The sequence below is a fragment of the Gobio gobio genome (assembly GCF_949357685.1).
Source record: "Gobio gobio genome assembly, chromosome: 25".
In the NCBI taxonomy this organism is placed as follows: Eukaryota; Metazoa; Chordata; class Actinopteri; order Cypriniformes; family Gobionidae; genus Gobio; species Gobio gobio.
The window spans coordinates 33,821,972-33,849,319 of NC_137121.1; the positions used below are offsets into that span (position 1 = coordinate 33,821,972).

At 42.2% G+C, this 27,348-nt stretch overlaps 1 protein-coding gene across 1 annotated transcript in view; it reads left to right on the forward strand.

The window, feature by feature from the left end:
* cpne8 (copine VIII) overlaps positions 1-27,348 on the forward strand; it is a gene marked incomplete at both ends in the record, with an annotated part of 105,422 nt that overhangs the window by 21,185 nt on the left and 56,889 nt on the right. The window contains 4 exons of the mRNA XM_079809780.1: positions 11,160-11,206; positions 11,295-11,398; positions 20,664-20,703; positions 22,005-22,081. Coding sequence (XP_079665906.1) covers positions 11,160-11,206; positions 11,295-11,398; positions 20,664-20,703; positions 22,005-22,081 — 268 coding nt within the window. The remainder of the gene's footprint in view (positions 1-11,159; positions 11,207-11,294; positions 11,399-20,663; positions 20,704-22,004; positions 22,082-27,348) is intronic.

Genomic DNA, 27,348 nt, shown 5'->3' on the forward strand with positions numbered 1-27,348 from the left:
CACTATATACGGGATAGGGAATGATTCAGAGAGTGCACTATATAGGGGATAGGGAATGATTCAGACAGTGCACTATATAGGTGATAGGGAACGATCAGACAGTGCACTATATAGGGGATAGGGAACGATCAGACAGTGCACTATATAGGGGATAGGGAACGATTCAGTAAAACAGTGCACTATATAGGGGATAGGGAACAATTCAGTAAGTGCACTATATAGGGGATAGGGAACAATCAGACAGTGCACTATATAGGGGATAGGGAACGATTCAGTAAGTGCACTATATAGGGGATAGGGAACGATCAGACAGTGCACTATATAGGGGATAGGGAATGCTAAGACAGTGCACTATATAGGGGATAGGGAACGATGCAGACAGTGCACTATATAGGGGGAATGAACAGACAGTGCACTATATACGGGATAGGGAATGATTCAGAGAGTGCACTATATAGGGGATAGGGAATGATTCAGACAGTGCACTATATACGGGATAGGGAATTATCAGACAGTGCACTATATAGGGGATAGGGAACGATCAGACAGTGCACTATATAGGGGATAGGGAACGATCAGACAGTGCGCTATATAGGGGATAGGGAACGATCAGACAGTGCGCTATATAGGGGATAGGGAACGATGCAGACAGTGCACTATATAGGGGGAATTATCAGACAGTGCACTATATAGGGGATAGGGAATGATTCAGACAGTGCACTATATACGGGATAGGGAATTATCAGACAGTGCACTATATAGGGGATAGGGAACGATCAGACAGTGCACTATATAGGGGATAGGGAACGATCAGACAGTGCACTATATAGGGGATAGGGAACGATTCAGTAAAACATTGCGCTATATAGGGGATAGGGAACAATCAGACAGTGCACTATATAGGGGATAGGGAACGATCAGACAGTGCACTATATAGGGGATAGGGAACGATCAGACAGTGCACTATATTGGGGATAGGGAATGCTAAGACAGTGCACTATATAGGGGATAGGGAACGCTGCAGACAGTGCACTATATAGGGGGAATGAACAGACAGTGCACTATATACGGGATAGGGAATGATTCAGAGAGTGCACTATATAGGGGATAGGGAATGATTCAGACAGTGCACTATATAGGGGATAGGGAACGATCAGACAGTGCACTATATAGGGGATAGGGAACGATCAGACAGTGCACTATATAGGGGATAGGGAACGATTCAGTAAAACAGTGCACTATATAGGGGATAGGGAACAATTCAGTAAGTGCACTATATAGGGGATAGGGAACAATCAGACAGTGCACTATATAGGGGATAGGGAACGATTCAGTAAGTGCACTATATAGGGGATAGGGAACGATCAGACAGTGCACTATATAGGGGATAGGGAATGCTAAGACAGTGCACTATATAGGGGATAGGGAACGATGCAGACAGTGCACTATATAGGGGGAATGAACAGACAGTGCACTATATACGGGATAGGGAATGATTCAGAGAGTGCACTATATAGGGGTTAGGGAATGATTCAGACAGTGCACTATATACGGGATAGGGAATTATCAGACAGTGCACTATATAGGGGATAGGGAACGATCAGACAGTGCACTATATAGGGGATAGGGAACGATCAGACAGTGCGCTATATAGGGGATAGGGAACGATCAGACAGTGCGCTATATAGGGGATAGGGAACGATGCAGACAGTGCACTATATAGGGGGAATTATCAGACAGTGCACTATATAGGGGATAGGGAATGATTCAGACAGTGCACTATATACGGGATAGGGAATTATCAGACAGTGCACTATATAGGGGATAGGGAACGATTCAGTAAAACATTGCGCTATATAGGGGATAGGGAACAATCAGACAGTGCACTATATAGGGGATAGGGAACGATCAGACAGTGCACTATATAGGGGATAGGGAACGATCAGACAGTGCACTATATTGGGGATAGGGAACGATCAGACAGTGCACTATATAGGGAAATATGGAATGATTCAGACAGTGCACTATATAGGGGATAGGGAACGATCAGACAGTGCACTATATAGGGGATAGGGAACGATCAGACAGTGCACTATATAGGTGATAGGGAACGATCAGACAGTGCACTATATAGGGGATAGGGAACGATCAGACAGTGCACGATATAGGGGATAGGGAACGATCAGACAGTGCACTATATAGGGGATAGGGAACGATCAGACAGTGCACTATATAGGGGATAGGGAACGATCAGTCAGTGCACTATATAGGGGATAGGGAACGATCAGACATTGCACTATATAGGGGATAGGGAACAATCAGACAGTGCACTATATTGGGGATAGGGAACAATCAGACAGTGCACTATATAGGGGATAGGGAACGATCAGACAGTGCACTATATAGGGGATAGGGAACGATCAGAGAGTGCACTATATAGGGGATAGGGAACGATCAGACAGTGCACTATATAGGGGATAGGGAACGATCAGACATTGCACTATATAGGGGATAGGGAACAATCAGACAGTGCACTATATAGGGGATAGGGAACAATCAGACAGTGCACTATATAGGGGATAGGGAACGATCAGACAGTGCACTATATAGGGGATAGGGAACGATCAGAGAGTGCACTATATACGGGATAGGGAACGATCAGACAGTGTACTATATAGGGGATAGGGAACGATCAGACAGTGCACTATATTGGGGATAGGGAACGATCAGACAGTGCACTATATAGGGAAATATGGAATGATTCAGACAGTGCACTATATAGGGGATAGGGAACGATCAGACAGTGCACTATATAGGGGATAGGGAACGATCAGACAGTGCACTATATAGGGGATAGGGAACGATCAGTCAGTGCACTATATAGGGGATAGGGAACGATCAGACAGTGCACTATATAGGGGATAGGGAACGATCAGACAGTGCACTATATAGGGGATAGGGAACGATCAGTCAGTGCACTATATAGGGGATAGGGAACGATTCAGTAAGTGTACTATATAGGGGATAGGGAACAATCAGACAGTGCACTATATAGGGGATAGGGAACGATTCAGTAAGTGTACTATATAGGGGATAGGGAACGATCAGACAGTGCACTATATAGGGGATAGGGAACGATCAGACAGTGCACTATATAGGGGATAGGGAACGATATACTTCTATATAATTAGTCAATGGGGTCCATCAACAGGTTTGGAGCAACTTAACATTTTCGTGTGAACTATCCTTATTGAACTATACACTTATTGATGACGTATGTGTGGGGCGGAGCTATCAAAATAGGGGCGTGTTTGTTTTGTTGATTTGATCTGGTGAAGAAGCTGTCAGCGATCAAAACATTGATTCTGAAGATGTTGATGTTGATGATAGTTTTGAGAATATGTTTGAGATGGTGAATATGAGGCAGATGCTGAATGCACTGGGAAATGAGCTCTGACGAGGACAGTGATGATGGGATAAAACATCTGCTCAAACTGAACCCTTACAAGCTCCAAAAACTAACAAAATATGCTTTATTTCATTCTTCTGTAGTTGTTACTCTAATATCAGGAGAGTTTTATATGATCACGTTTTATATTTATATTATCCATGTTAGATATAGATCCGGGTCACTAAAGACCCGCATATGTAATAATGATCGGTGAAACATTTATGCATTTAAGGGCTAAACTGTGAGTATGTGTGTTCCTCGGGAATCAAACCCTTGACTTGGTGCTCTGCCCGTTGTGCTATAGGAACATGTGAACCTGTTTTTTCTCAGAATAAACCAGAATACGGATGTTAATTTCATTGCTGAACAGTCATTGCTGTGCAGAAGAAATCTTATTTGAGATCCTACTGTAAATGGGACTTATTATTATGAAAAGCATATGACACAAGTAAGCTTGAATAAGTACATCAATGCAACATGAAATGATCCTTCCCCTAAACACACAAAATATATTGCCTGCAATATGACAGCAAGCGCTGAGCACGGCCCCCCACACACACACACACACACACACACACACACAGGCAGTGAGCGCTGAGGCTATATTTAGCCGTCTGGAGTCCCTGATTCCAGTGTCTTTTGGCCGGTGTATGTTGGGAGGAGTTGTAGCGCTGCGTGACTGGCCCCATCACGTCAGCACAGCTCAGACTCAGCACATGTGCCGCTCCATATAAGAAGACTACAGTTCAGCTCATGAGGATGATGAAGGCCCTGGAAATTGTCTTTCATGTTGTCTTTCATGTTCAATTGTCATCCATGTTGCTCGAAAAACTAATAATTTTGAGGGTGGATGGCGTTCCAGTTCAGATTGGTTCGGTTTTTTATGGACATGAAAGGGATTTCTATCTTTTATTCACTCAATAGCCTGCAAAAGCGTTCCGAGTTCAGCACAACAACAAAAAAAAGGTATATAATTACGCAGCGGAGTATTCTACGGTTGGTTGCGCAATATCGACTTTCGTGATTGGTTATAATAAATGCAGTTTGCAGCCAGTGGACATGCTTCTCTATCAGGGCGGCACGTCCTGATTTTGCCGAGTTAGAAGCGTTTCTGGGTCAACATATTTGAACAATCCTCGAACAACATTCCTGTCCGAAAATCTCCACCTCCAAACCTAACCCTACCCATAAGTTATCCCTAAAAGCAGAGGGAAATGATAGTTGAATAACACTGATGTAGAAGCTCCTAACCTTGGCTGTGAGCCTAAACTTAAAGGATTAGTTCACTTTTAAATAAACTTTTGCTGATAATTTACTCACCCCCATGTCATCCATGTCTTTCTTTCTGCAGTCGAAAAGAAATTAAGGTTTTGGATTAAAACATTCCAGGGTTTTTTCTCCATATAATGGACTTCAATGGGCTCCAAACGGCTCAAGGTCCAAATGACAGTTTCAGTTCAGCTTCAAAGGGCTTTAAACGACACCAGACGATGAATAAGGGTCTGATCTAGTGAAACGATCAAACCGAGCAGTATTTATGCTATTATTTTACCTCTTTTCAGACGAACGTGATCATCTCTGAGCTCCGCCATAACTTCCGCTAAGTGAGGTCAAAATACGAGCGTGGTCATAGATATATTGACTGCAGATGCCTCATTCTACTGATCCGTGCAGGCCCTAATGAGGCATCTACGATCGATACATCTATGACCACACTCGTATTTTGACCTCACTTAGCGGAAGTTATGGCGGAGCTCAGAGATGATCACGTTCGTCTGAAAAGAGGTAAAATAATAGCATAAATACTGCTGGGTTTCTGGCAGAAACTGATGGTTTTGCCCTTATTCATCGTCTGGTATCGTTTAAAGCCCTTTGAAGCTGCACTGAAACTGTCATTTGGACCTTGAACCGTTTGGAGCCCATTGAAGTCCATTATATGGAGGAAAATCCTGGAATGTTTTCATCCAAAACCTTAATTTCTTTTTGACTGCAGAAAGAAAGACATGGACATCTTGGATGACACGGGGGTGAGTAAATGATCAGCAAAAGTTTCTTTAAAAGTGAACTAATCCTTTAAACTGTAAGCTTGTCCCTCAAATCTGATTGGTTGATTGGAATGTTGTTCCAGGATCAACAAAGATGTGAAATCATTCGGTGAAATCAGGTTCTGTATCAGTGCGCGTTTTCTCAGTCAGAACTGATCACCAGAGCAAACAACTTCAGGGAAATGAACTGGGATGAGCCGAGATTGTGGCCGAAACTCTGAACAAAAACCGTTACTTTAATAGATGCAATAACACAAAATCTGATGGTGATAAAACTGCATTTACATATCTAAAAATTACAAAGATTATGAGGTTATCTTGGAGACTGCGTTTCCGTTAATGAGACACATACACTGAACAAAATTATAAGCGCAACACTTTTGTTTTTGATCTTGGAGGTGAAGATGCTGGATGTGGAGGTCCTGGGCTGGTGTGGTTACACGTGTGTGAGGCCGGTTGGGTGTACTGCCAAATTCTCGGCTTATGCTAGAGAAATGAACATTCAATTCACAGGCAACAGCTCTGGTGGACATTCCTGCAGTCAGCATTGCCAATTGCACGCTCACTCAAAACTTGCGACATCTGTGGCACTGTGCTGTGTGATAAAACTGCACATTTTAGAGTGGCCTTTTACTATGGCCAGCCTAATGTAGCGTTCACACCGGACGCAAACGACGCAAATAATTCGTGCTATTCGCGCAAAGTTGGACACTTGAACATTTTGAGTTTACTCGCTTCATTCGCGTTTGACATTCATTTCACAACAGACGCAAATTCGCGTCATGGGAGGGGCTTCTGCCAGCCGGCTCGTCTCGTTGAGAAATGGCGGACATGGGCTGTGTTTACACGTCTTTTTTGTTAAAATTCTACTGTTAATGTGTGACAAAACGTAGTTTTAAGACTTTTTCAGGCGATATTGTAGTTGTTTAAAGCGCAAATCTGTGGTTTATTTATAAAAAGAGTGCCTATTTGAACATTTTATCTGCCGTTTTCGGAGTTGTGAGCTCCAGCGGATCACCGGGCGCTCATTAACCCCGGCGAGAGCAGCCTTTCCTCGGCCAGTCCTTCTGCCGTCTGCCGCTGGCTCTGAAATCTCTGTGGTGTCTCGAGCTATAATTCGTCTTGTGTGTATGTAACGGGAAATCTTTGGTCTCATGGATCTATAATTTGTGGCAAATCGTTTAGGCTGAGGGCAAAGTGAAGTTTCATTACTTTTTTATTTTTAGGCTATTTAACTTTACGTTACAGTTGTAGCCGACTAGCACTGACTTTGAATGTTTGACTGAATTGTTTGCTTCATTTCATGTATAGCTTATTATACCTTTTACTTATACTTTTGTATTATTGATCATACATAAACTTGCATTTAACAAAAATAGACTGGGTTGTGTTTCATGTAATTTAATGTTATCACAGATTTTCTCCTCATCGTTGTCACTACTAGAGCAAGCTCCTGATTGGTTAACGCGGCGCGAATATCCGCCAAAGTTTAGATTTTTCAACTCGGGCGATTCGCTCAATTCGCGCGAATCACGTGTCAAACGCTCAATTCACGCCGTGTAATTCACGCGAATCGCACCGCAGGATGTCTATTCGCGTCAATTTGCATTGACGTAACATGTAAATCACTCGCGCGAATCGCGTCATTCGCGTCCGTGTGAATTCACCATTAGGCACGTCTATGCAATAATCAAGCTGTCTAATCAGCATCTTGATATGCCACTCCTGTGAGGTGGATGGATTATCTTGGCAAAGGAGAAGTGCTCACTAACACAGCTTGTCCCCCACAAACTAACTCCTGTAACCCCCACCCCATAAAAAATACTTATCTTTCATATGAACTCTAATGTATTATAATATTAATAGCAGCATTCAAAGTGGGCCAGTATGCAGTACCGGCACGTCTATATTTTTAAATAGCGTACCCTCACTTTTTCTTGTGTCACATGTTGCCGGCACCAGGGGCGTCACTGGGCCCTTTTTCGACTCAGCCCCCGTAATCTGTACACAAATTGTCTCAGTCCACTTTAAACCTCATATGAATACGGCAGCAGGCTTCGGCTCATCCCCGTCGTGTTCACTCCTCATCCCACTATTGTTTTCCTCCAGCAAAAACAGAACGTGAAGACACTTTAGAAAACATTATTTTCATTTGAAAATTAAATTTTTAAATCAAAACGTAAAATTGTGGATGTGGCATTAGACAAAAACAGTGCACAGAAATGATTTGTTGGTTTAACTTAAAGTAGCCTAACCTGAACCTAGCCGTAAAATGTTGAGTTCATTTAAACAAAAAATTTGAGTTGATACAAAGAAAGAGATTAGTTTATTCAGCAGAATCTGTGGGCTTCCCTGCGTGAGCTGAACCATCACGACGACATTATCAGATAGTTACACTATACAGGTTATCCCACAAATCAAATCAAGGATATATTTGTGTGAAATGGCATACTTGAATGTAGGGCTTCAAGGTACATTGTTTTAGCATCGATATCGCGATGTGGTTCGAAACGCAAATGATTCTCAAATTAATTGCAAAGTTTGACTATCATAGAGCGAAAGTTTAGTTTTTGGTTCTGTCAGTTTAAATATTTAAGTGATTTTAAACCATTCTAGCGCAAGAAGATGCGAAAGATTTGCTCTGCGTGATTACAGAATTTCATTCTCTATTTGTGCTTGAACGTAGCCTGGATGCCAGCCGAACTTAGCCCCGCCCACAACATTTGAGGGAAGTTCGGTCTGGACTTGATCCGTTGTGGAGCAACTATGCTGGAACCAGAGCGTTTAGGACCAATCAGATTGTCACGGCGGGCTTGGACAGATGATAAACAGTAACGTAATCTTCCACGTCACCAAAGAGCGCTTGGTTTGAATTTGTTTACTAAACGGAGAACTTGTTTGTATGTGCGTTCACCTTTACTATTTCTCTCAAAAATGATGATGGTGTTTGTAAGTTCTCTGTGTATCCTTACATTCTTTTTTACAACACCGACAAAAATCGTTTACACTCCTCTTCTTCTTCTACTTCTTCCAGCGTGGGTGCAGTTGAGTTCTGTTGAAAACCATGCGCCACTCAACATACGTCACTTACTCCGTTGCTCTGATTGGTTGTAGGTCTATCCAATTGAGTGCAGAGGCACCCCATAATCACAGCCCAATGGAGCAGTATCAGACTAATATTCTGACTAGAATCTGAGTATGACGACGTCAGGCTAGCTTGAATGGACACATACACACAAAAATATATAGAAATGCCCGTCTCAGTGAGTATCCTAAACGCAGTCGCTTATGGCTTACGTGAACGTAAACAATTGAGAAAGAAAGCAGATGTGTATCCTTATATTGGATCCGTGCATTCTGTCTTAAAGTGACAGCAGCCTAATAATTCTACTGCTGTCTGTCATTATTGTTAATCATTAAAGGTGCACTATGTAACATTTTTCAGTAAAATAGGCCAGTGTTATATATTTTGTTCAGTTGAGTACTTACAATATCCCAAATGTTTCCAACTATTTGTAAATCGTGAGAAAATTGCTATTTTACCCAATGAACCGGGACGTGTGAGGGTGTGGCCTGTCGATGACATCATATCTGCGTTCCCCTCGCTTTCCGGTTTTATTCTGCAGAAACGCTTTACTCTCACCGCAGTGTGAACAAGTGTCATAGCAGCCGCCGAGAGAACACACAGAGTAACGTCATCACATCATCAACACACTCAGAAGTGTCTAATATGATCAGCAGAGCTGCGCTACCTCACACTCATGACCGCAAAAGAGGAAGTAGCACCGGTGACTGTGGCATAATAAAAGTCCCGCTGCTCGCGAGGCGTGTGTGGCGTTCATCTTATTAACAATCGCTCCAGCGGTTCCTCAGCTCCACAACACTCGCTCCTGCTCTGCTTCAGACTACAGTAACGTTAATAATCACATCAACATGATTTCTGCCCGAGTCCTGTCCCGATTCTTTCCCACCGGCTGTGAGGTGAAGACCACATGTCCCAAGATCCTGCTCTCAAACATGCCATCATCAAACTACGCCTTTGTTTTAAATAGGCGACCTCAAGCGGACGGAAAAGTTGCATAGTGCAGCTTTAATCGTTAATAATCATCAACACTTAACCCATTAATACTAACTCTTACTACTCTATATATCTATGCATACTGTTGCCCTATTGTTGGCTTGATTTGCTTCGGTTGCTCCTTATTTGTAAGTTGCTTTGGATAAAAGCGTCTGCTAAACGATTAGAAAATCACTCTTGTAGCTTTAACAATGATTCATTTACAGTGAAGACTCTGCAGTGTTAATAGACATTTAATTATTCAATCTCTGTACCTGAAAAAACATAAAGCACTGTTTATTTCATTCCTATCTTTGTTCTATCGTATTTATCTATGCTTGTAATTTGTTTATTATTTTCTATGCAGATTCACCCCCCCCCCCCCCCCCTACAAAATCTGGAATGATTCATTCTTTCCAAATAGAGCTATTCAAGTCATCGAATAAATATATATCGCAGAAAAACAAAATATCGCAATGTAAGGTTTTTTTTCTGCTCTACTTGAATGGTCTTAAGGCCAGAAATGGCTGGTTGTCCCCAACTTCTAATATAAAGGAGGTTTCTATGACAACAAAGAATACATCTCTTACAGTGCTCTCATATGGCAATATACGCATGTAAATTTCAGTGGATGTTATTGTGTGCATGCGTGTGTATTTTTGGAAAGTGCCCAGGTCGCCATATGTGTCTACACACCCATCCGACACAATGAAAGTTAGAAGAGTTTCTGAGTGCATTTAGACAGATGAGGCAGATCTCTCTCTCTCTCTCACACACACACACACACATACACACACACACACACACACACACGCTCACAAGTCTCGCCAATTCATATCACAAGCAACGGCAGGCGGCTGAAATAATTCCGTTTCTGAACATCTGTTTGGCTGGCCGGGGGCCTTCCTCTAAACACGAGCCAATACCTGCCGTCAGACGGTGTCTAAAAATATGCCTAATTAAAAAAAGACCATCATCGTCCGCCGAGCGTGCATAATCTCCACCTCTATATTGGCTTTGCACCCTAGAGCCTAGTAGAGTTTATAGAGTGTGACTTTATGCCCACCTGAACTCATATCTGTCCTGGGAGACGGATGTGTGTGTGTGTGTGTGTACCTTGTATTCCCTGTTGAGGATCAAAATCCCCAAGGAAAGTAATACCAGTAATTGTTGACCATGTTGGGACACATTTGGGTCCTCCTGAGGAAATCAGCTTATAAATCATACACTATTAAGTTTTCTGTGATGGGTGATAGAATATACAGTTTGTATAACACCTGTGTGTGTGTGTGTGTGTGTGTGTGTGTGTGTGTGTGTGTGTGTGTGTGTGTGTGTGTGTGTGTGTGTGTGTGTGTGTGTGTGTGTGTGTGTGTGTGTGTGTGTGTGTGTGTGTGTGTGTGTTAATGATACCGCTGTTCTCATTGCATGCGAGACAAATGAGGCAATAATGTCTCAAAAGTGTCTCTTTTTGTGCATATTAGATTTCTTCATTTGCTGAATTAACAAACCAGGGCTGCTGTTTACACTCTTCTCTCCAACAAAGGGACATTGTAATGCATCAAGGCATCTTTCACATATATTTTCTTTTAACTTTGTTTCTGTGCAGTTTGTGTGCTGTACACTCAGACGGTGGCGAACAGGGAGTGGAGAGAGGTAATGTGTTTCTGAATGTGTGTTTCCAGACCTGTGTTCTTTCATGTACAGTGCTGTTATTCATGCTGATGCCGTTTCTGTTGTCTAGTTCGGCAGGACAGAAGTCATCGATAACACACTGAATCCAGACTTTGTGCACAAATTCATCATCGATTACTTCTTTGAAGAGAGACAGAATTTACGCTTTGACCTGTGAGTATAATCAGCATGCAGATGTGTTTGAGATGATATGTAATGTTTGGCTAAATGATCATGTTCGCTGCTCCAAACAACCAAATGTGCCACATTCATTACAATTTGATTTTGTGTTATCGCTGGGCTTTTACATTTTTGAAGAAATATTTTGTCTCTAAATGTCAAGTAGCGTAAACTCAATCTAAAATGTCATTTTTTTATGTCATGTTGTATACATGTCTTATTTTTGAGCATTTTTTAATTGTGAAAATAACGAACATTCAACAAACCAAACAAACCTTACCATCTCATTAAAAAAAATACAAAATCTGGTTCATTAGGGTCTACAGGAGTCCTTGATGTAATTTCCTGTTTTATGCTCACATCACTTCCTGCATGTTGGTTAGTATATTGACTTTAATAAAAATTAAAAATATATATATATATTTTTTAAATGTCTTAAAGGTTTAGTTCAGCCAAAAATAAAAATTAGCCTATGACTTACTCCCCCTCAAGTCATCCTAGGTGTATATGACTTTCTTCTTTCAGACGAATACAATCAGAGTTATATTAAAAATGTCCTGGCTAATCCAAGCTTTATAATGGCAGTGAATTGCTGTTTCTGTTTTGAAGTCCATAAAGGTGCATCCATCCATCATAAAAGTGCTCCACACGGCTCTGGGGGTTAAAGGCCTTTTGACTAGAGCCCGACCGATAAAGGAATTTAAAGGCCGATACCAATACAAATATTTGGTGATTAAAAATCGGATATTCCGATATATCAGCCGATATATATATATATATATATATATAAAAAAAACTTTCCCTTACATTAGTTATTTGTACACTGTAAAAAATTTATAATCTTCCCAACTCAAAATTTTCTAGTGACTGGTCACATCTAAATTTTTCAATTGGCCAAATTTAATTTCTGTGAATTGAATTTTATCAATTGTGTCAACAGCCTGTTAACATGGGCTCAATTAGAAATAATATGTTGAGCCAATGGAAAAATTTAATTTACCAACACTGTAAAAAATGTCAGGCCTCTCCAATTTAAAATTTTCTAGTGACCATTCACATCTAAATTTTTCAATTTGGCCAACTAAAACATTTAGATGTGATCAGTCACTAGAAAATTTTGAATTGGAGAAATGTTTTACAGGGAAACTGTGAGGTTGGTCCAATTAAATATTTTAAATTGTAGTAACAATTGTTTATTTCTCACTGTCTCAAAAGACAAAAATTACTAAAAACATAAATATATTAGGCAAAATACAGAACACAGACAACAGGGTTGACATGTTATCACATTACTTTATTAAAAAGTAAATTTCAACACAGGATATTTGGTGAAAATACCTTATTTTCAGTAAGGAAAAACTCTGAATGTTCAAGAAGTCTTCTGCATAACAGGATGAAGAAAACGCGGCATAGGCTAAAAACCTGCAAATAAAAATAAAAACTAACATTAATGGCAAAGTTTCCCTGCATCACATCTGGCAAATGACAGAACAGAAGTTACTTCATTATATAATGAGGATGAGACGAATGAATGGATGAATAAGAAAATCGAGCTTGACGTGTTTGATATTAAAAGGCAATAACTCAAGCCCTGAAAGAGGTCGACGCCAAACGCAATCTCCGGCACTGTGTTCAACGGTCGCATGCCGCATATATCACACAAATGACTTAATTTACTTATTACCTATCATTTTAGACATATAAGACATGAGGAAAATAAAACTATTGGCTACCCTTAGAGTAAACGAGAACACTCATGAAACCAATGAATGCATGAACTCGTGATTCTACAAAATGTCTTTTAAACTTCATACCGGGTCATAAAGCAAAGCTCTGGAGAATAAGTTCAGTGCTAAATACCAACGTCTTTTGTGAGATGAATATCTCTATTCTCTTGGGAATGTGTGTCTCGGTCTTCAGCACCTGCTGGTTCGGCTCCGCTCCCGCGTCTCCGCATTTGAAATCTCCACACAAACGGTTTTTTTCAAGCGCATTTTGCGCATGCGTATACCGTTTTTCGGACGTAGGATTTGTTCAGCCAATATGGATTTTTCACTTCGACTTCATAGATTGACTGAGCACAATTAAATATGTTCGGTGAATATACAATTTAAATTTTGAGTTAAGACCTTAAGCTATGATTAAATGCATCTTTTTGCATGGGGATAATTATTTGGAAGTCATTTATTGGGCCAATATGTAATGATCAATTGTCACAATTTTTCCCACCAAATTTGTTTTACAGTGTAGTTATTAATGAATCTCTAAAATAATATGATAATGCAGTTTAAAAATAAACTTGTTTATTTTATTGTCACAACAGAACAGAGGAACATAAAAATATGTTCAAATTCTGATAAATAAAATGTATTAAAAATACAAACTTAAGATGTGAAACCTCCTTTGGACGAAAACACAATAACAAAAACAAAACAATCAAAGAGACCAGTATTAATAGACGTGGTAAGCTTCATAAATATAACTTTGAGAAAGACTGGAAGTTCAGTTAAGTTCTGATAAATAACAACAGCAAAATATATATATAGTATAGAAGCCATTTTGTGACTCGTTAATGCTGCAACGCACTTTCGTTCACTCCTCGTGTGCCTAACTTACAATGCAGGGACTGGAACTACACATATACTAGTTATAAATACAGTAATCATTACTTTATTTCGGCAGAATAAGTTGTGATTTTCAAGCGCATTAATGTTAGCGGTCTTCCACTGAGAGCCATGGCATTAGCTATAGCTTTGTGGTTAGCTAAAGCCTATGACAGGCCATAATTTTGAAATGGACAACGTCATTCTGCAAAATATTGTAAAACAACCTTTTTCATAATAACGGGCAGGGAAGAGATGCGTCTCATGCTGTGAAACTGTCACGATATAACTTACTAGCTAATTCCGTTTCACTCTTGGCTTACATATAACAGCAAAACTGGACTTGGCAATGCTTGTTTGAGTTAAGAGAACTGATGGGGATGTTCTTTTCAATGTTATTCAAGCAATGTATGTCTCGTGCCAGCTTACCATGCACTTCACAGATGATCTCAGTTGTGTTGTGAATGTGTGCGGCACCAGCATGAATCGGCAATCGGTTGTAGAGCGCCCTCTGGTGGACACAATATGAAACGCCAACACTCATAATGTGGTTGAGCGATGTTTCGTCCGTTTTTATTATATTTAAAAATGTTAATTTATCGGCCATCATAAATGCCGATACCAATAGTTTGGAAAAGGCCTAATATCGGCCGATAATATCGGCCCACCGATATATTGGTCGAGCTCTACTTTCCCGCCATTTCTGTGTTTCCCTTATTACCCTCATTAGTTCATTCATCCCAGCTGTGTCTTGTTCATTATCTCGTTTCTGTCCACTACTTAAGTTCCTCTTGTTCATTCGCTCCTTGTCTAGTCTCTGTTATGTTATGTTGGAGTGTTTTCCCTGTACCGGTTTCTAAGAAGCTTTATTAAAGTTTTAGTTTGCATTCAGAGCTTTGGAGTCTACAGTCTGTTCCTGGTACACCAACCCGTGACACATGGGCTAATTATAATTTTTTGAGTGAACTATCCCTTTAAAGGAACACTCCACTTTTTTAGTTTTTTTGAAAATAGGCTAATTTTCCAACTCCCCTAGAGTTAAACAGTTGAGTTTTACCGTTTTCGGATCCATTCAGCCGATCTCCGGGTCTGGCGGTAGCACTTTTAGCATAGCTTAGCATAGATCATAGAATCTGATTAGACCGTTAGCATCTCGCTCAAAAATGACCAAAGAGTTTCAATATTTTTCCTATTTAAAACTTGACTCTTCTGTAGTTACATCGTGTACTAAGACCGACGGAAACTGAAAAGTTGTGATTTTCTAGGCCAATATGGCTAGGAACTATTCTCTCATTCCTGCGTAATAATCAAGAAACGTTGAGCCGTCCCATGAGTTCAGCGGCACAATGATATTACACAGCGCCTGAAAATAGGCTAACTTCTGTCAACATAACTACTGTGACAACCTAATCTTCAGTGTATTCCGGTTCAAATAGAGACGGTTCAGGATCTGCACCAAAGTTAATATCTTCTGAATCGTCTCTCACAAATGTCTCCATGGTTACAAGGCACGCTCGTTTAATTCTAGGGGAGTTGGAAAATGAGCCTTTTTTCAAAAATAGTGGTTCCTTTAAGAAACAATAATAACTCTTGTTTCAGACTCTACGACTCCTAAAAGGAATTTTACTTCAGAAATTGCAAATCTGTCCTTTGAAAAAAGGGGTGTATTAGATGACTTGTATGTCAATAATTGAAAACAAGCACAGATTTCAATATTTAACAATCTCCATGTTCATTGTAAAAAATGAGACATCCAGAGACATTCAAAAACTCCTGTTTTAACATATAGGAGACCTTTTAATGCAGTTTTGAATGATTTGTATTGCACACACACACACACACACACACACACACACACACACACACACACACACACACACACACACACACACACACACACACACACACACACACACACACACACACACTCTGCCTGCAGGGTTTTTGGCTTGCTTCCGCTCAGTGAAGCACATTTTATACAGCAGTATCCCAGAAATTACATTTATGCATTATTCACCTCGGTCACACACACACATGCACGCGGTCAAACACACACTGCAGATCCTCCATTAGAGCATCCACACAGCATCACAGCGTCCGTTCCATACGTACAGTACTTTACCTTTACAAATCACACTCATGATGCACATTATACATGAGTGTTTATTAACACAGGCTGAATTGAACATCTGTGACGTGTGTGTGTGCGTGCGTGTGTGTGTGTGTGTGCGCAGTTGGTCGGTCATGTAATCATCTCCCTGTTCTGATATTATCATATTCAGGATGTGACATTTTGATGGATATGTCACATCTATCAGTGTGTGTACACCTGACTGACAGTTTTACACCTGGTCCCTTCTCTGAGATATGGGGCTATATTTATACAGTGTGTGTGCGCGCGTGTGTGTGTGTGTGTGTGTGTGTGTGTATTCTCTATATATGTATACTCTTGAATCCTATATCTGTTTAGTAACCATGGAGATTTATATTAGAAACTGTTAGATCCTAATTTCAGACTTAAGAAAGCAGGTTTTTGCTTGCTTCTATGTGCTAATCATTTTCTAATTGATGAAACTATTTTTTTTTACTTGGTAAATGATAAAAAAGATGGAAAAACGCCTTAGAAACCATCCTAGCAACCATTTAGAACCACTTTGCAACCGTCTATCCAGAACCCATTTGCAACTCCCAAAAGACTCTAGCGATCATCTATAGTATATATATATATATATATGCAGTTAATCGTGATTTATGGATTTGACAGCACTACTGTATATATATATATATATATATCATTAACGACCTTAGCAACTAAATACAACAACATAATTTATTAATAATTATAATAATGATAATAATAATAATACTATTTTTCCACATTTAATACACTTCGTTGGTGACAAACAAATTATTCAGTGTACTCGGCATAGAGAATATCCACAGCAATATCCAGCACAAGCCAAAAACCAAACCCCTGCAGACTGTGTTGTGTGTGTGTGGTAGATTCTTGACATGAAGATAGCACACGTACAACATCACAGCAGAGCTAAAGTAAAACATGTAGTATACTGACATGCTCTTATTGCCGAAGAGATTCGAGCATGAGTGTTCGGTCAGGTAAAAGCATGTCTTGATCTCAGCGGTGTCTCCTGCGGGCTGGAAATATCCACACGTGCTGACGCTGCTCATTTTGCACAGCGGGAGGAAGAATAAGACAGACAGACAAAGAGAGACACAGCCAAGAGTGTAGATTCATGCTGGGAGGAAAATAACATGTATCCCAACATGACAGATTTTTCCTCAAACATGTAGGTTGTTGCCACCCGCTGAGGCTTCATTTAAGCTGCCGCTGAACAACAGGCTCGTGTTCATTCAGAATGTCACGAGAAAACAGAAGCAGTGCCGTACAGAAAACAAGTAAAAAAAAACATGACTTAAAGGTGAAGTGTGCAATTTTGGGATGTTAAAATACTTTCAGCATGTACAGTGAAAGATAGGGGGAGCGTCTGGGAAACATTACTGGTGATTGCTAAGCAGTGAATGGCATCATTTGTTAAAAAAAATACTTTAAAACTGCAATTTATACTAGAATACACCTCTTCTACGATGAGCATGCTAATTTCTGAATTAAAACTCATTTTGACATTTTTGACAATTGTCAGGTTAATTCAGCTGTCCTAATATCATAATAAAGAAAATAAAAAGCCTGAAAAGAAAAGCTTAGTTTTAAAGGGAAAGTTCACCCAAAAATGAAACTTCTGTCATTAATTACTCACCCTCATGTCATTCTGAACCCGTAAGATTTCGTTAATCTTCGTAACACAAATGAAGATATTTTTTAAGAAATCCGAGGGATTTCTGTCACTCCCTTGACAGTTACGCAACTGAAACGACGCACACTTTAAGATGTTCATAAAGAGATCATAAAACTAATCCATATGACGTGCTGCGTAACACGAGAATGAACCTCATTGGCAATTATTAGATAAGAATATTCGAAAGATCGGAGTCATCACGCTGGAGACGGGTTTATTGAGGATGCCGTATCGATGAGGCAATTATTAGATAAGAATATTCGAAGGATCGGAGTCATCACACTGGAGACGGGTTTATTGAGGATGCCGTGTTGATGAGGCAAATTCAGGGGGGAGTCTGATTGACACAGTCTTTGCAGACACTTCGGGGATGCGTTGGTCATGTCTAGGCGCAGGTCCTCCATCTGATCTGGATACGGCCCGAATCCGGCTGACTGCAGTAAACCTCGGGATAAACAGAGAGACTATCATTAGCGTAGATGCCATTCTTTTTATGATGTAACGAGTACATCAGGTGTTATTGGAAATGTTCCCGGTTCCGGCTGACCTAGTTAATGCAGCCTAAAACAATCATTTAACTGATTTGAAAAATATAAATAAAAAGATGTCTATGTGTATGCCATAGTAAAGAGGTTTGTTTTTAGTCAAGATTTAAACTGACAGAGTGTGTCTGCTTCCCGAACAATGCTAGGAAGACTGTTCCAGAGTTTCGGTGCTAAATAGGAAAAGGATCGACCGCCTGCAGTTGATTTGGATATTCTCTGTATTATCAACTGGCCAGAGTTTTGAGACCGCAGTAGACATGATGAAGTATAATGTGTTAAGAGCTCGCTCAAGTACTGGGGAGCCAAACCATTTAGTGCTTTGCAAGTAATAAGCATGCGATGTTTAATAGGCAGCCAGTGCAGTGTTGACAGAACTGGGCTAATATGTTCATTCTTCCTGGTTCTAGTAAGAACTCGAGCTGCTGCGTTTTGGACCAGCTGGAGTTTATTTATTAAGCGAGCAGGGCAACCACCCAGTAGAGCATTACAATAATGTAGCCTTGAGGTCATGAACGCATGAACTAACTGTTCAGCATTTTGCATTGAAAGCATGTGTCATAATTTAGATATATTTTTAAGATGGTAGAATGCAGTTTTACAGATGCTAGAAACGTGGCTTTCAAACGAGAGATTGGTATCAAAGAGCACACCCAGGTTCCTCACTGACGACGAGGACAGAGCAGCCATCAAGTGTTAGACAGTATTCTAGTATTATTCCCATAATATCCACATTTTATAATGTCACCACATTGCGGTGATGACATTTCTATGGACCAGTTTTCTTCTGAAAAAATAATCGAGTTATTTTTGCAATACAGTGCTGTAGGGATGACATATTTTTGTAGGCCAACTCAGTTAGCAGCACCCTGGTTCCCTCAAAATCCAATAGGATTTTCCATTGGCTTTTGGATTATTGCAGACAGGGCCGGATTAACCCTGAAAGACCCCCAAAAAACCCTGAAAGACCTGTAAATCCCCCCACCACCTTTTACATGTTGTTTAAATAAATGGGTTTTTACATTTTACTAAGTTTTTAGAGGAATGTTGTAATATTGCAACTTTGGTTAGCAGAATTTCAGTGATTTCACTCACTGTCTGAATAAATGTAGAGAACATCTAAGGGTTCATTTGCAGGGTGTAATTATTATATTAGTAGCGTACATGATCACACAATATCACAAGTCATATTTTCATGAAAAATAATTTATTATAAAAAATATGTTCAGATTGTATTTACAAAACATGATGAACTGAATGAAATCTTTGGCATTTATGTGATTTAGGTATGTTCATAGTCATATTCAGTTATGATAGTCCCAAAGGCAGTTCTTGTCCTCTGAGAAGCAGAGGTGGACATTGCACTTGCTGCAAAGTGTGTTGGTGTAGTCTTTACCAGAGTGTCTGCAGCGTTCTCTATTTGGTTCATATCTTCTGATACTACTTTCGGAAATACTCCAGTGGTGTATTAAGCACGGCATCATTAGTGATATCCTGACCTGAAAAATTAGTGTTGGGACTGATAAAATCCTGTCACCACAGCCGGTCTCAGGGCATGGTCTGGGTTTGGCGGTTGCCAGGAGAACGGGACTTGCCTGACTGCATTGTGCAAAGTTTAAAGTTTGGTGGAGGGGGGATTATGGTGTGGGGTTGTTTTTCAGGGGCTGGGCTTGGCCCCTTAGTTCCAATGAAAGGAACTCTTAATGCTTCAGCAAACCAACATGAGTTCCAACATGACAGGTCCATAAAGACATGGATGAGCGAGTTTGGTGTGGAGGAACTTGACTGTCCTGCACAGAGTCCTGACCTCAACCCGATAGGACACCTTTGGGATGAATTAGAGCGGAGACTGAGAGCCAGGCCTTCTCGTCCAACATCAGTGACTGACCTCACAAATGCTCTTCTAGAAGAATGGTCAAAAATCCCCATAAACACACTCCTAAACCTTGTGGAAAGCCTTCCCAGAAGAGCTGAAGCTGTTAGAGCTGCAAAGGGTGGGCCAACTCCATATTAAGAATGGGATGTCATTAAAGTTCTTGTGCACGTAAAGGCAGGCGTCCCAAAACTTTTGGCAATATAGTGTCTCTTGAAATTGTGTCAAACATGGACTTTATTTCAGGCATTTAACCAAAAATCCTTTGTCTTTGGGATGATGGTACTGGAAGTGCAAAGATGCAAACGCATTTCCGTATTATAAGGCGTATTCCAGCAGCACTCTATCTATTGGGTGTCACAGAAAAGACACATTTAATCTCTGTTTCATTCAGTGTCACTCACAGAGTTTTCCTTTTATTTCTAGGTATGATCTTGACTCAAAGAGTGAAAACCTGTCCAAACATGTAAGTGTTTTCTTGTAAATGTAAAAATGTTATGTTTATGTGTGTGGTCCTACAGACACCTTGTTTTACCCTCATCATGGGTTTTTTTTATTGTGATTTATTCAAGCGTTTTGCGGGGTCAGAACCATGGGTCACTCTATATCCCAGAATGCACCTGTGGGATTGATGTTCAGAGATGCTGGGCACAGACATTCTAATCAGCTCTCTCAGGAGAATGTCTGCTTTATCTGTCCTGCCTTTCCATCTGCAAAACCTTTCTGCCACAACATTTTGCCCACATGCAGCCTGTCATCAGCTAATCTAAAACATAATCTAACATATTTTCATCCACATAGTTGTTTTTTTAGGCACTTTTATGCCCCAGGAGTTGATTAGTATTGAAACATATGCATCCTTTTTCTTTATTTCCCCACACTAGTCATATTAAAACTGTCTCTGTATTTTTAACTTTACATTTTTTTTATTTACTTTTATTAATTGTAAAATGCCTTACTGTTTTACACCTGTCCAGGCCAAGACTTTGATTTACACACGCATGCACGCGCGCGCGCACACACACACACACACACACACACACACACACACACACACACACACACACACACACACACACACACACACACACACACACACACACACACACGTTAAAAAAGTATAATATAAAAAAATATATAGCGGTCTAATTTGCTTCACAACCAACAAGTTTGCCATTTTGCTTCTAATATTTATTTATTTATGCAATATGAGACTTATAACGTGTGAAAAAAGATACAAATGTCAGTATTTCTTTAATATAGTTATTAATATATATGTAAAATTATGATGTAAACTAAAATTTACAAACAAAAAGTAAAGACTTAATTTAATTATGTCTATTTAGGATTGAATACATTGCATATGAAATGTTCATTTTAAATGTTGGCATGGGAAATTTGTATAGAGAGAATGTTGGTCAACTATCATTCCCATTTCCTTTTGGAGAACAAATAGCTTACAGGCATGAGAAGTTCACAACCCATGTGACTTTCATATTTCTTGATATAGAGCTTGTTGGGGTCTTTATTACACATTCCTGATCTTATTGCGAATTAATAATTTGTGCACATTATAACAATTCTGCCCCTGAAACAACTTTTCTTTTCTGCTAATGCTTTAAATATTATTAAGCTTATTTTTCATGATAAATAAGGGTACATTTTATTTAATGTTGAGACATCAGGCACCTTATCTTTTACTCAAATGGCTAAAAATCATGAAATGTGAATAAAGCTCCCATTCCTAACGCGTGTATGTGTTTGCAGGACTTCCTGGGCCAGATGTACTGTACTCTGGGAGAGATGGTGGGCTCTCAGGGAAGTCGTATGGAAAGACCACTCATGTAAGTCCAGCATTTGAGCTTCACTCTTCTCTGAAACACGACGTGAAATATGATTTCAATTCTCACCTAGTACTGCTATCTCAGTTTATTTTACTGTCCTCAAAGTAGGACATTTTCATATTAATTTTTCTGCATATATATTATGTCCTCTAGCTAAACTGCAAACAATTCTAATCAGAATCTGTTTTTCAAAAACGACTCTCTCTGAATTTACATAAAAACACCTAAAAAAAAAGAGAAAAGTTGTTTTTCAATCATGTGAGAAAGGCTTTTAGAACCGAGCTCCCTTCTATAGAATCAAAATACAAATGTGCTGAATTTAATACTGAATTTTCTTGGGGAACCTTTAGGATACAAGCTTGTATGCTATGAGAAGAGAGAGTTTTACCCCTATTAATTGAACTTGTAATGTGTTTGTGGATTTACTTTCGTGTTCATTTAATCAGTCCTGCGGTGTGACGCCCCCACAAAAAAGAGATTTTCTGCATTAATGAGTTTTAAATAAGCTTTGCTTGTTTGACTGGAACTGACTGTGTCAAAATAGCTGAATATTATCAAAAACAAAACTGCACTTTTCAAATTGTACACTTTTTCATGGACTCACATTATTGAGAGACTACACAGAATATTTGCCATACCGTAGGACTATTTAAAATGAACTTGTGAAGGGAAAAATCACATCTAAAATATACTTTCCCTTACACAAATATATACTTTTTTTAACATTAAAATTAAAATCTTGATGTTCATGTCCATTTGTCAACTGCCTACATACAAACTGCCATGAAGTATGTTTATGTTTCCCTGTATATAATGTGTGTTTGGATTTTGTCCGATTGTGTGTGTGCTGTTTGGTGACACATTGGGCGGTAATGTAAAATGATGTTGATATAGGAGTGTTATATAACCAGAGCTGCCTGCACTCATTCATTCACTTACTCACTCACTCAGACCTCTTTGAACATTCATTTATTCATGTGCAGTATAGTGTAGTTGTAAATAAATGCATTTCAAAGCGTTTACAGCCATAAGTTACACTGAATTGCTCATGCAACTCTGAATTCATGAAAATTCTGTCAATAATTACTCACCATGTCGTTCCAAACCTGTAAGACTTTCGTTCCTCTTCGAAACACAAATTAAGATATTTTTTATGAAATCTGAGAGCTTTCTGTACCTCCATTGACAGCAATGCAACCAGTGGTTTAACCTTAATTTTATGAAGCAACATGGCTATATTCTATCCCGGAACTATAAAATATTAATCTCCAACGCACGTTCACGAGAGCATCATGACGCATGCTCGTTGACGCGAGCAGACGTTGCGTGAACACATGTTGGAGATTCATATTTTGTAAATAAAGTGGTAAATCATTATTTTTTGCACAAACAAAACAATCACGTTGCTTCATAAAATTAAGGTTAAACCACTGGAGTCACATGGATAACTTTAATGATGTCTTTACTACCTCTCTGAGGCTTAAAAGTTTGTGTCAATGGAAGGACAGAAAACTATCAGATTTCATAAAAAAAAAAAATCTTAATTTGTGTTCTGAAGATAAACAAAAGTCTTACAGGTTCGGAACGACTTGAGGGTGAGTATATTCAACATAAAAGTCCTTAAAAAACACAAGACACAGCACAGGGATCGTGACATAGCCTAGCCCAGCCCAGCCCAGCCCCGTAGTCACATCAGGGCAGACAGGAGACTCAGGGACGACCTCCGTAGTCACATCAGGGCAGACAGGAGACTCAGGGACGACCTCAGTGGTCACATCAGGGCAGACAGGAGACTCAGGGACGATCTCCATAGTCAAATCAGGGCAGACAGGAGACTCAGGGACGACCTCAGTGGTCACATCAGGGCAGACAGGAGACTCAGGGACGACCTCAGTGGTCACATCAGGGCAGACAGGAGACTCAGGGATGACCTCCATAGTCACATCAGGGCAGACAGGAGACTCAGGGACGATCTCCATAGTCACATCAGGGCAGACAGGAGACTCAGGGACGACCTCAGTGGTCACATCAGGGCAGACAGGAGACTCAGGGACGACCTCAGTGGTCACATCAGGGCAGACAGGAGACTCAGGGACGACCTCAGTGGTCACATCAGGGCAGACAGGAGACTCAGGGATGACCTCCATAGTCACATCAGGGCAGACAGGAGACTCAGGGACGATCTCCATAGTCACATCAGGGCAGACAGGAGACTCAGGGACGACCTCAGTGGTCACATCAGGGCAGACAGGAGACTCAGGGACGACCTCAGTGGTCACATCAGGGCAGACAGGAGACTCAGGGACGACCTCAGTGGTCACATCAGGGCAGACAGGAGGCTCAGGGACGACCTCCGTAGTCACATCAGGGCAGACAGGAGACTCAGGGACGACCTCAGTGGTCACATCAGGGCAGACAGGAGACTCAGGGATGACCTCCGTAGTCACATCAGGGCAGACAGGAGACTCAGGGACGACCTCAGTGGTCACATCAGGGCAGACAGGAGACTCAGGGACGACCTCAGTGGTCACATCAGGGCAGACAGGAGACTCAGGGACGACCTCAGTGGTCACATCAGGGCAGACAGGAGGCTCAGGGACGACCTCAGTGGTCACATCAGGGCAGACAGGAGACTCAGGGACGACCTCAGTGGTCACATCAGGGCAGACAGGAGGCTCAGGGACGATCTCCGTAGTCACATCAGGGCAGACAGGAGACTCAGGGACGACCTCAGTGGTCAAATCAGGGCAGACAGGAGACTCAGGGACGATCTCCATAGTCACATCAGGGCAGACAGGAGGCTCAGGGACGATCTCCATAGTCACATCAGGGCAGACAGGAGGCTCAGGGACGATCTCCATAGTCATATCAGGGCAGGCAGGAGGCTCAGGGACGATCTCCGTAGTCACATCAGGGCAGACAGGAGGCTCAGGGACGACCTCAGTGGTCACATCAGGGCAGACAGGAGGCTCAGGGATGACCTCCGTAGTCACATCAGGGCAGACAGGAGGCTCAGGGACGACCTCAGTGGTCACATCAGGGCAGACAGGAGGCTCAGGGACGACCTCAGTGGTCACATCAGGGCAGACAGGAGACTCAGGGATGACCTCCGTAGTCACATCAGGGCAGACAGGAGACTCAGGGACGACCTCAGTGGTCACATCAGGGCAGACAGGAGGCTCAGGGATGACCTCCGTAGTCACATCAGGGCAGACAGGAGGCTCAGGGACGACCTCAGTGGTCACATCAGGGCAGACAGGAGACTCAGGGACGACCTCAGTGGTCACATCAGGGCAGACAGGAGGCTCAGGGACGACCTCAGTGGTCACATCAGGGCAGACAGGAGACTCAGGGATGACCTCCGTAGTCACATCAGGGCAGACAGGAGGCTCAGGGACGACCTCAGTGGTCACATCAGGGCAGACAGGAGACTCAGGGACGACCTCAGTGGTCACATCAGGGCAGACAGGAGGCTCAGGGACGATCTCCGTAGTCACATCAGGGCAGACAGGAGACTCAGGGACGACCTCAGTGGTCACATCAGGGCAGACAGGAGACTCAGGGACGATCTCCATAGTCACATCAGGGCAGACAGGAGACTCAGGGACGACCTCAGTGGTCACATCAGGGCAGACAGGAGACTCAGGGACGACCTCAGTGGTCACATCAGGGCAGACAGGAGACTCAGGGATGACCTCCGTAGTCACATCAGGGCAGACAGGAGGCTCAGGGACGATCTCCGTAGTCACATCAGGGCAGACAGGAGACTCAGGGACGACCTCAGTGGTCACATCAGGGCAGACAGGAGACTCAGGGACGATCTCCATAGTCACATCAGGGCAGACAGGAGACTCAGGGATGACCTCCGTAGTCACATCAGGGCAGACAGGAGGCTCAGGGACGACCTCAGTGGTCACATCAGGGCAGACAGGAGACTCAGGGACGACCTCAGTGGTCACATCAGGGCAGACAGGAGGCTCAGGGACGACCTCAGTGGTCACATCAGGGCAGACAGGAGACTCAGGGATGACCTCCGTAGTCACATCAGGGCAGACAGGAGGCTCAGGGACGACCTCAGTGGTCACATCAGGGCAGACAGGAGACTCAGGGACGACCTCAGTGGTCACATCAGGGCAGACAGGAGGCTCAGGGACGATCTCCGTAGTCACATCAGGGCAGACAGGAGACTCAGGGACGACCTCAGTGGTCACATCAGGGCAGACAGGAGACTCAGGGACGATCTCCATAGTCACATCAGGGCAGACAGGAGACTCAGGGACGACCTCAGTGGTCACATCAGGGCAGACAGGAGACTCAGGGACGACCTCAGTGGTCACATCAGGGCAGACAGGAGACTCAGGGATGACCTCCGTAGTCACATCAGGGCAGACAGGAGGCTCAGGGACGATCTCCGTAGTCACATCAGGGCAGACAGGAGACTCAGGGACGACCTCAGTGGTCACATCAGGGCAGACAGGAGACTCAGGGACGATCTCCATAGTCACATCAGGGCAGACGGGAGACTCAGGGACGACCTCAGTGGTCACATCAGGGCAGACAGGAGACTCAGGGACGACCTCAGTGGTCACATCAGGGCAGACAGGAGGCTCAGGGACGATCTCCGTAGTCACATCAGGGCAGACAGGAGACTCAGGGACGACCTCAGTGGTCACATCAGGGCAGACAGGAGACTCAGGGACGATCTCCATAGTCACATCAGGGCAGACTGGAGGCTCAGGGACGATCTCCGTAGTCACATCAGGGCAGACAGGAGGCTCAGGGACGACCTCAGTGGTCACATCAGGGCAGACAGGAGACTCAGGGACGACCTCCGTAGTCACATCAGGGCAGACAGGAGACTCAGGGACGACCTCAGTGGTCACATCAGGGCAGACAGGAGACTCAGGGACGATCTCCATAGTCACATCAGGGCAGACAGGAGACTCAGGGACGACCTCAATGGTCACATCAGGGCAGACAGGAGACTCAGGGATGACCTCAGTGGTCACATCAGGGCAGACAGGAGACTCAGGGACGACCTCAGTGGTCACATCAGGGCAGACAGGAGACTCAGGGACGACCTCCGTAGTCACATCAGGGCAGACAGGAGACTCAGGGACGACCTCAGTGGTCACATCAGGGCAGACAGGAGACTCAGGGACGACCTCCGTAGTCACATCAGGGCAGACAGGAGGCTCAGGGACGACCTCCGTAGTCACATCAGGGCAGACAGGAGGCTCAGGGACGACCTCAGTGGTCACATCAGG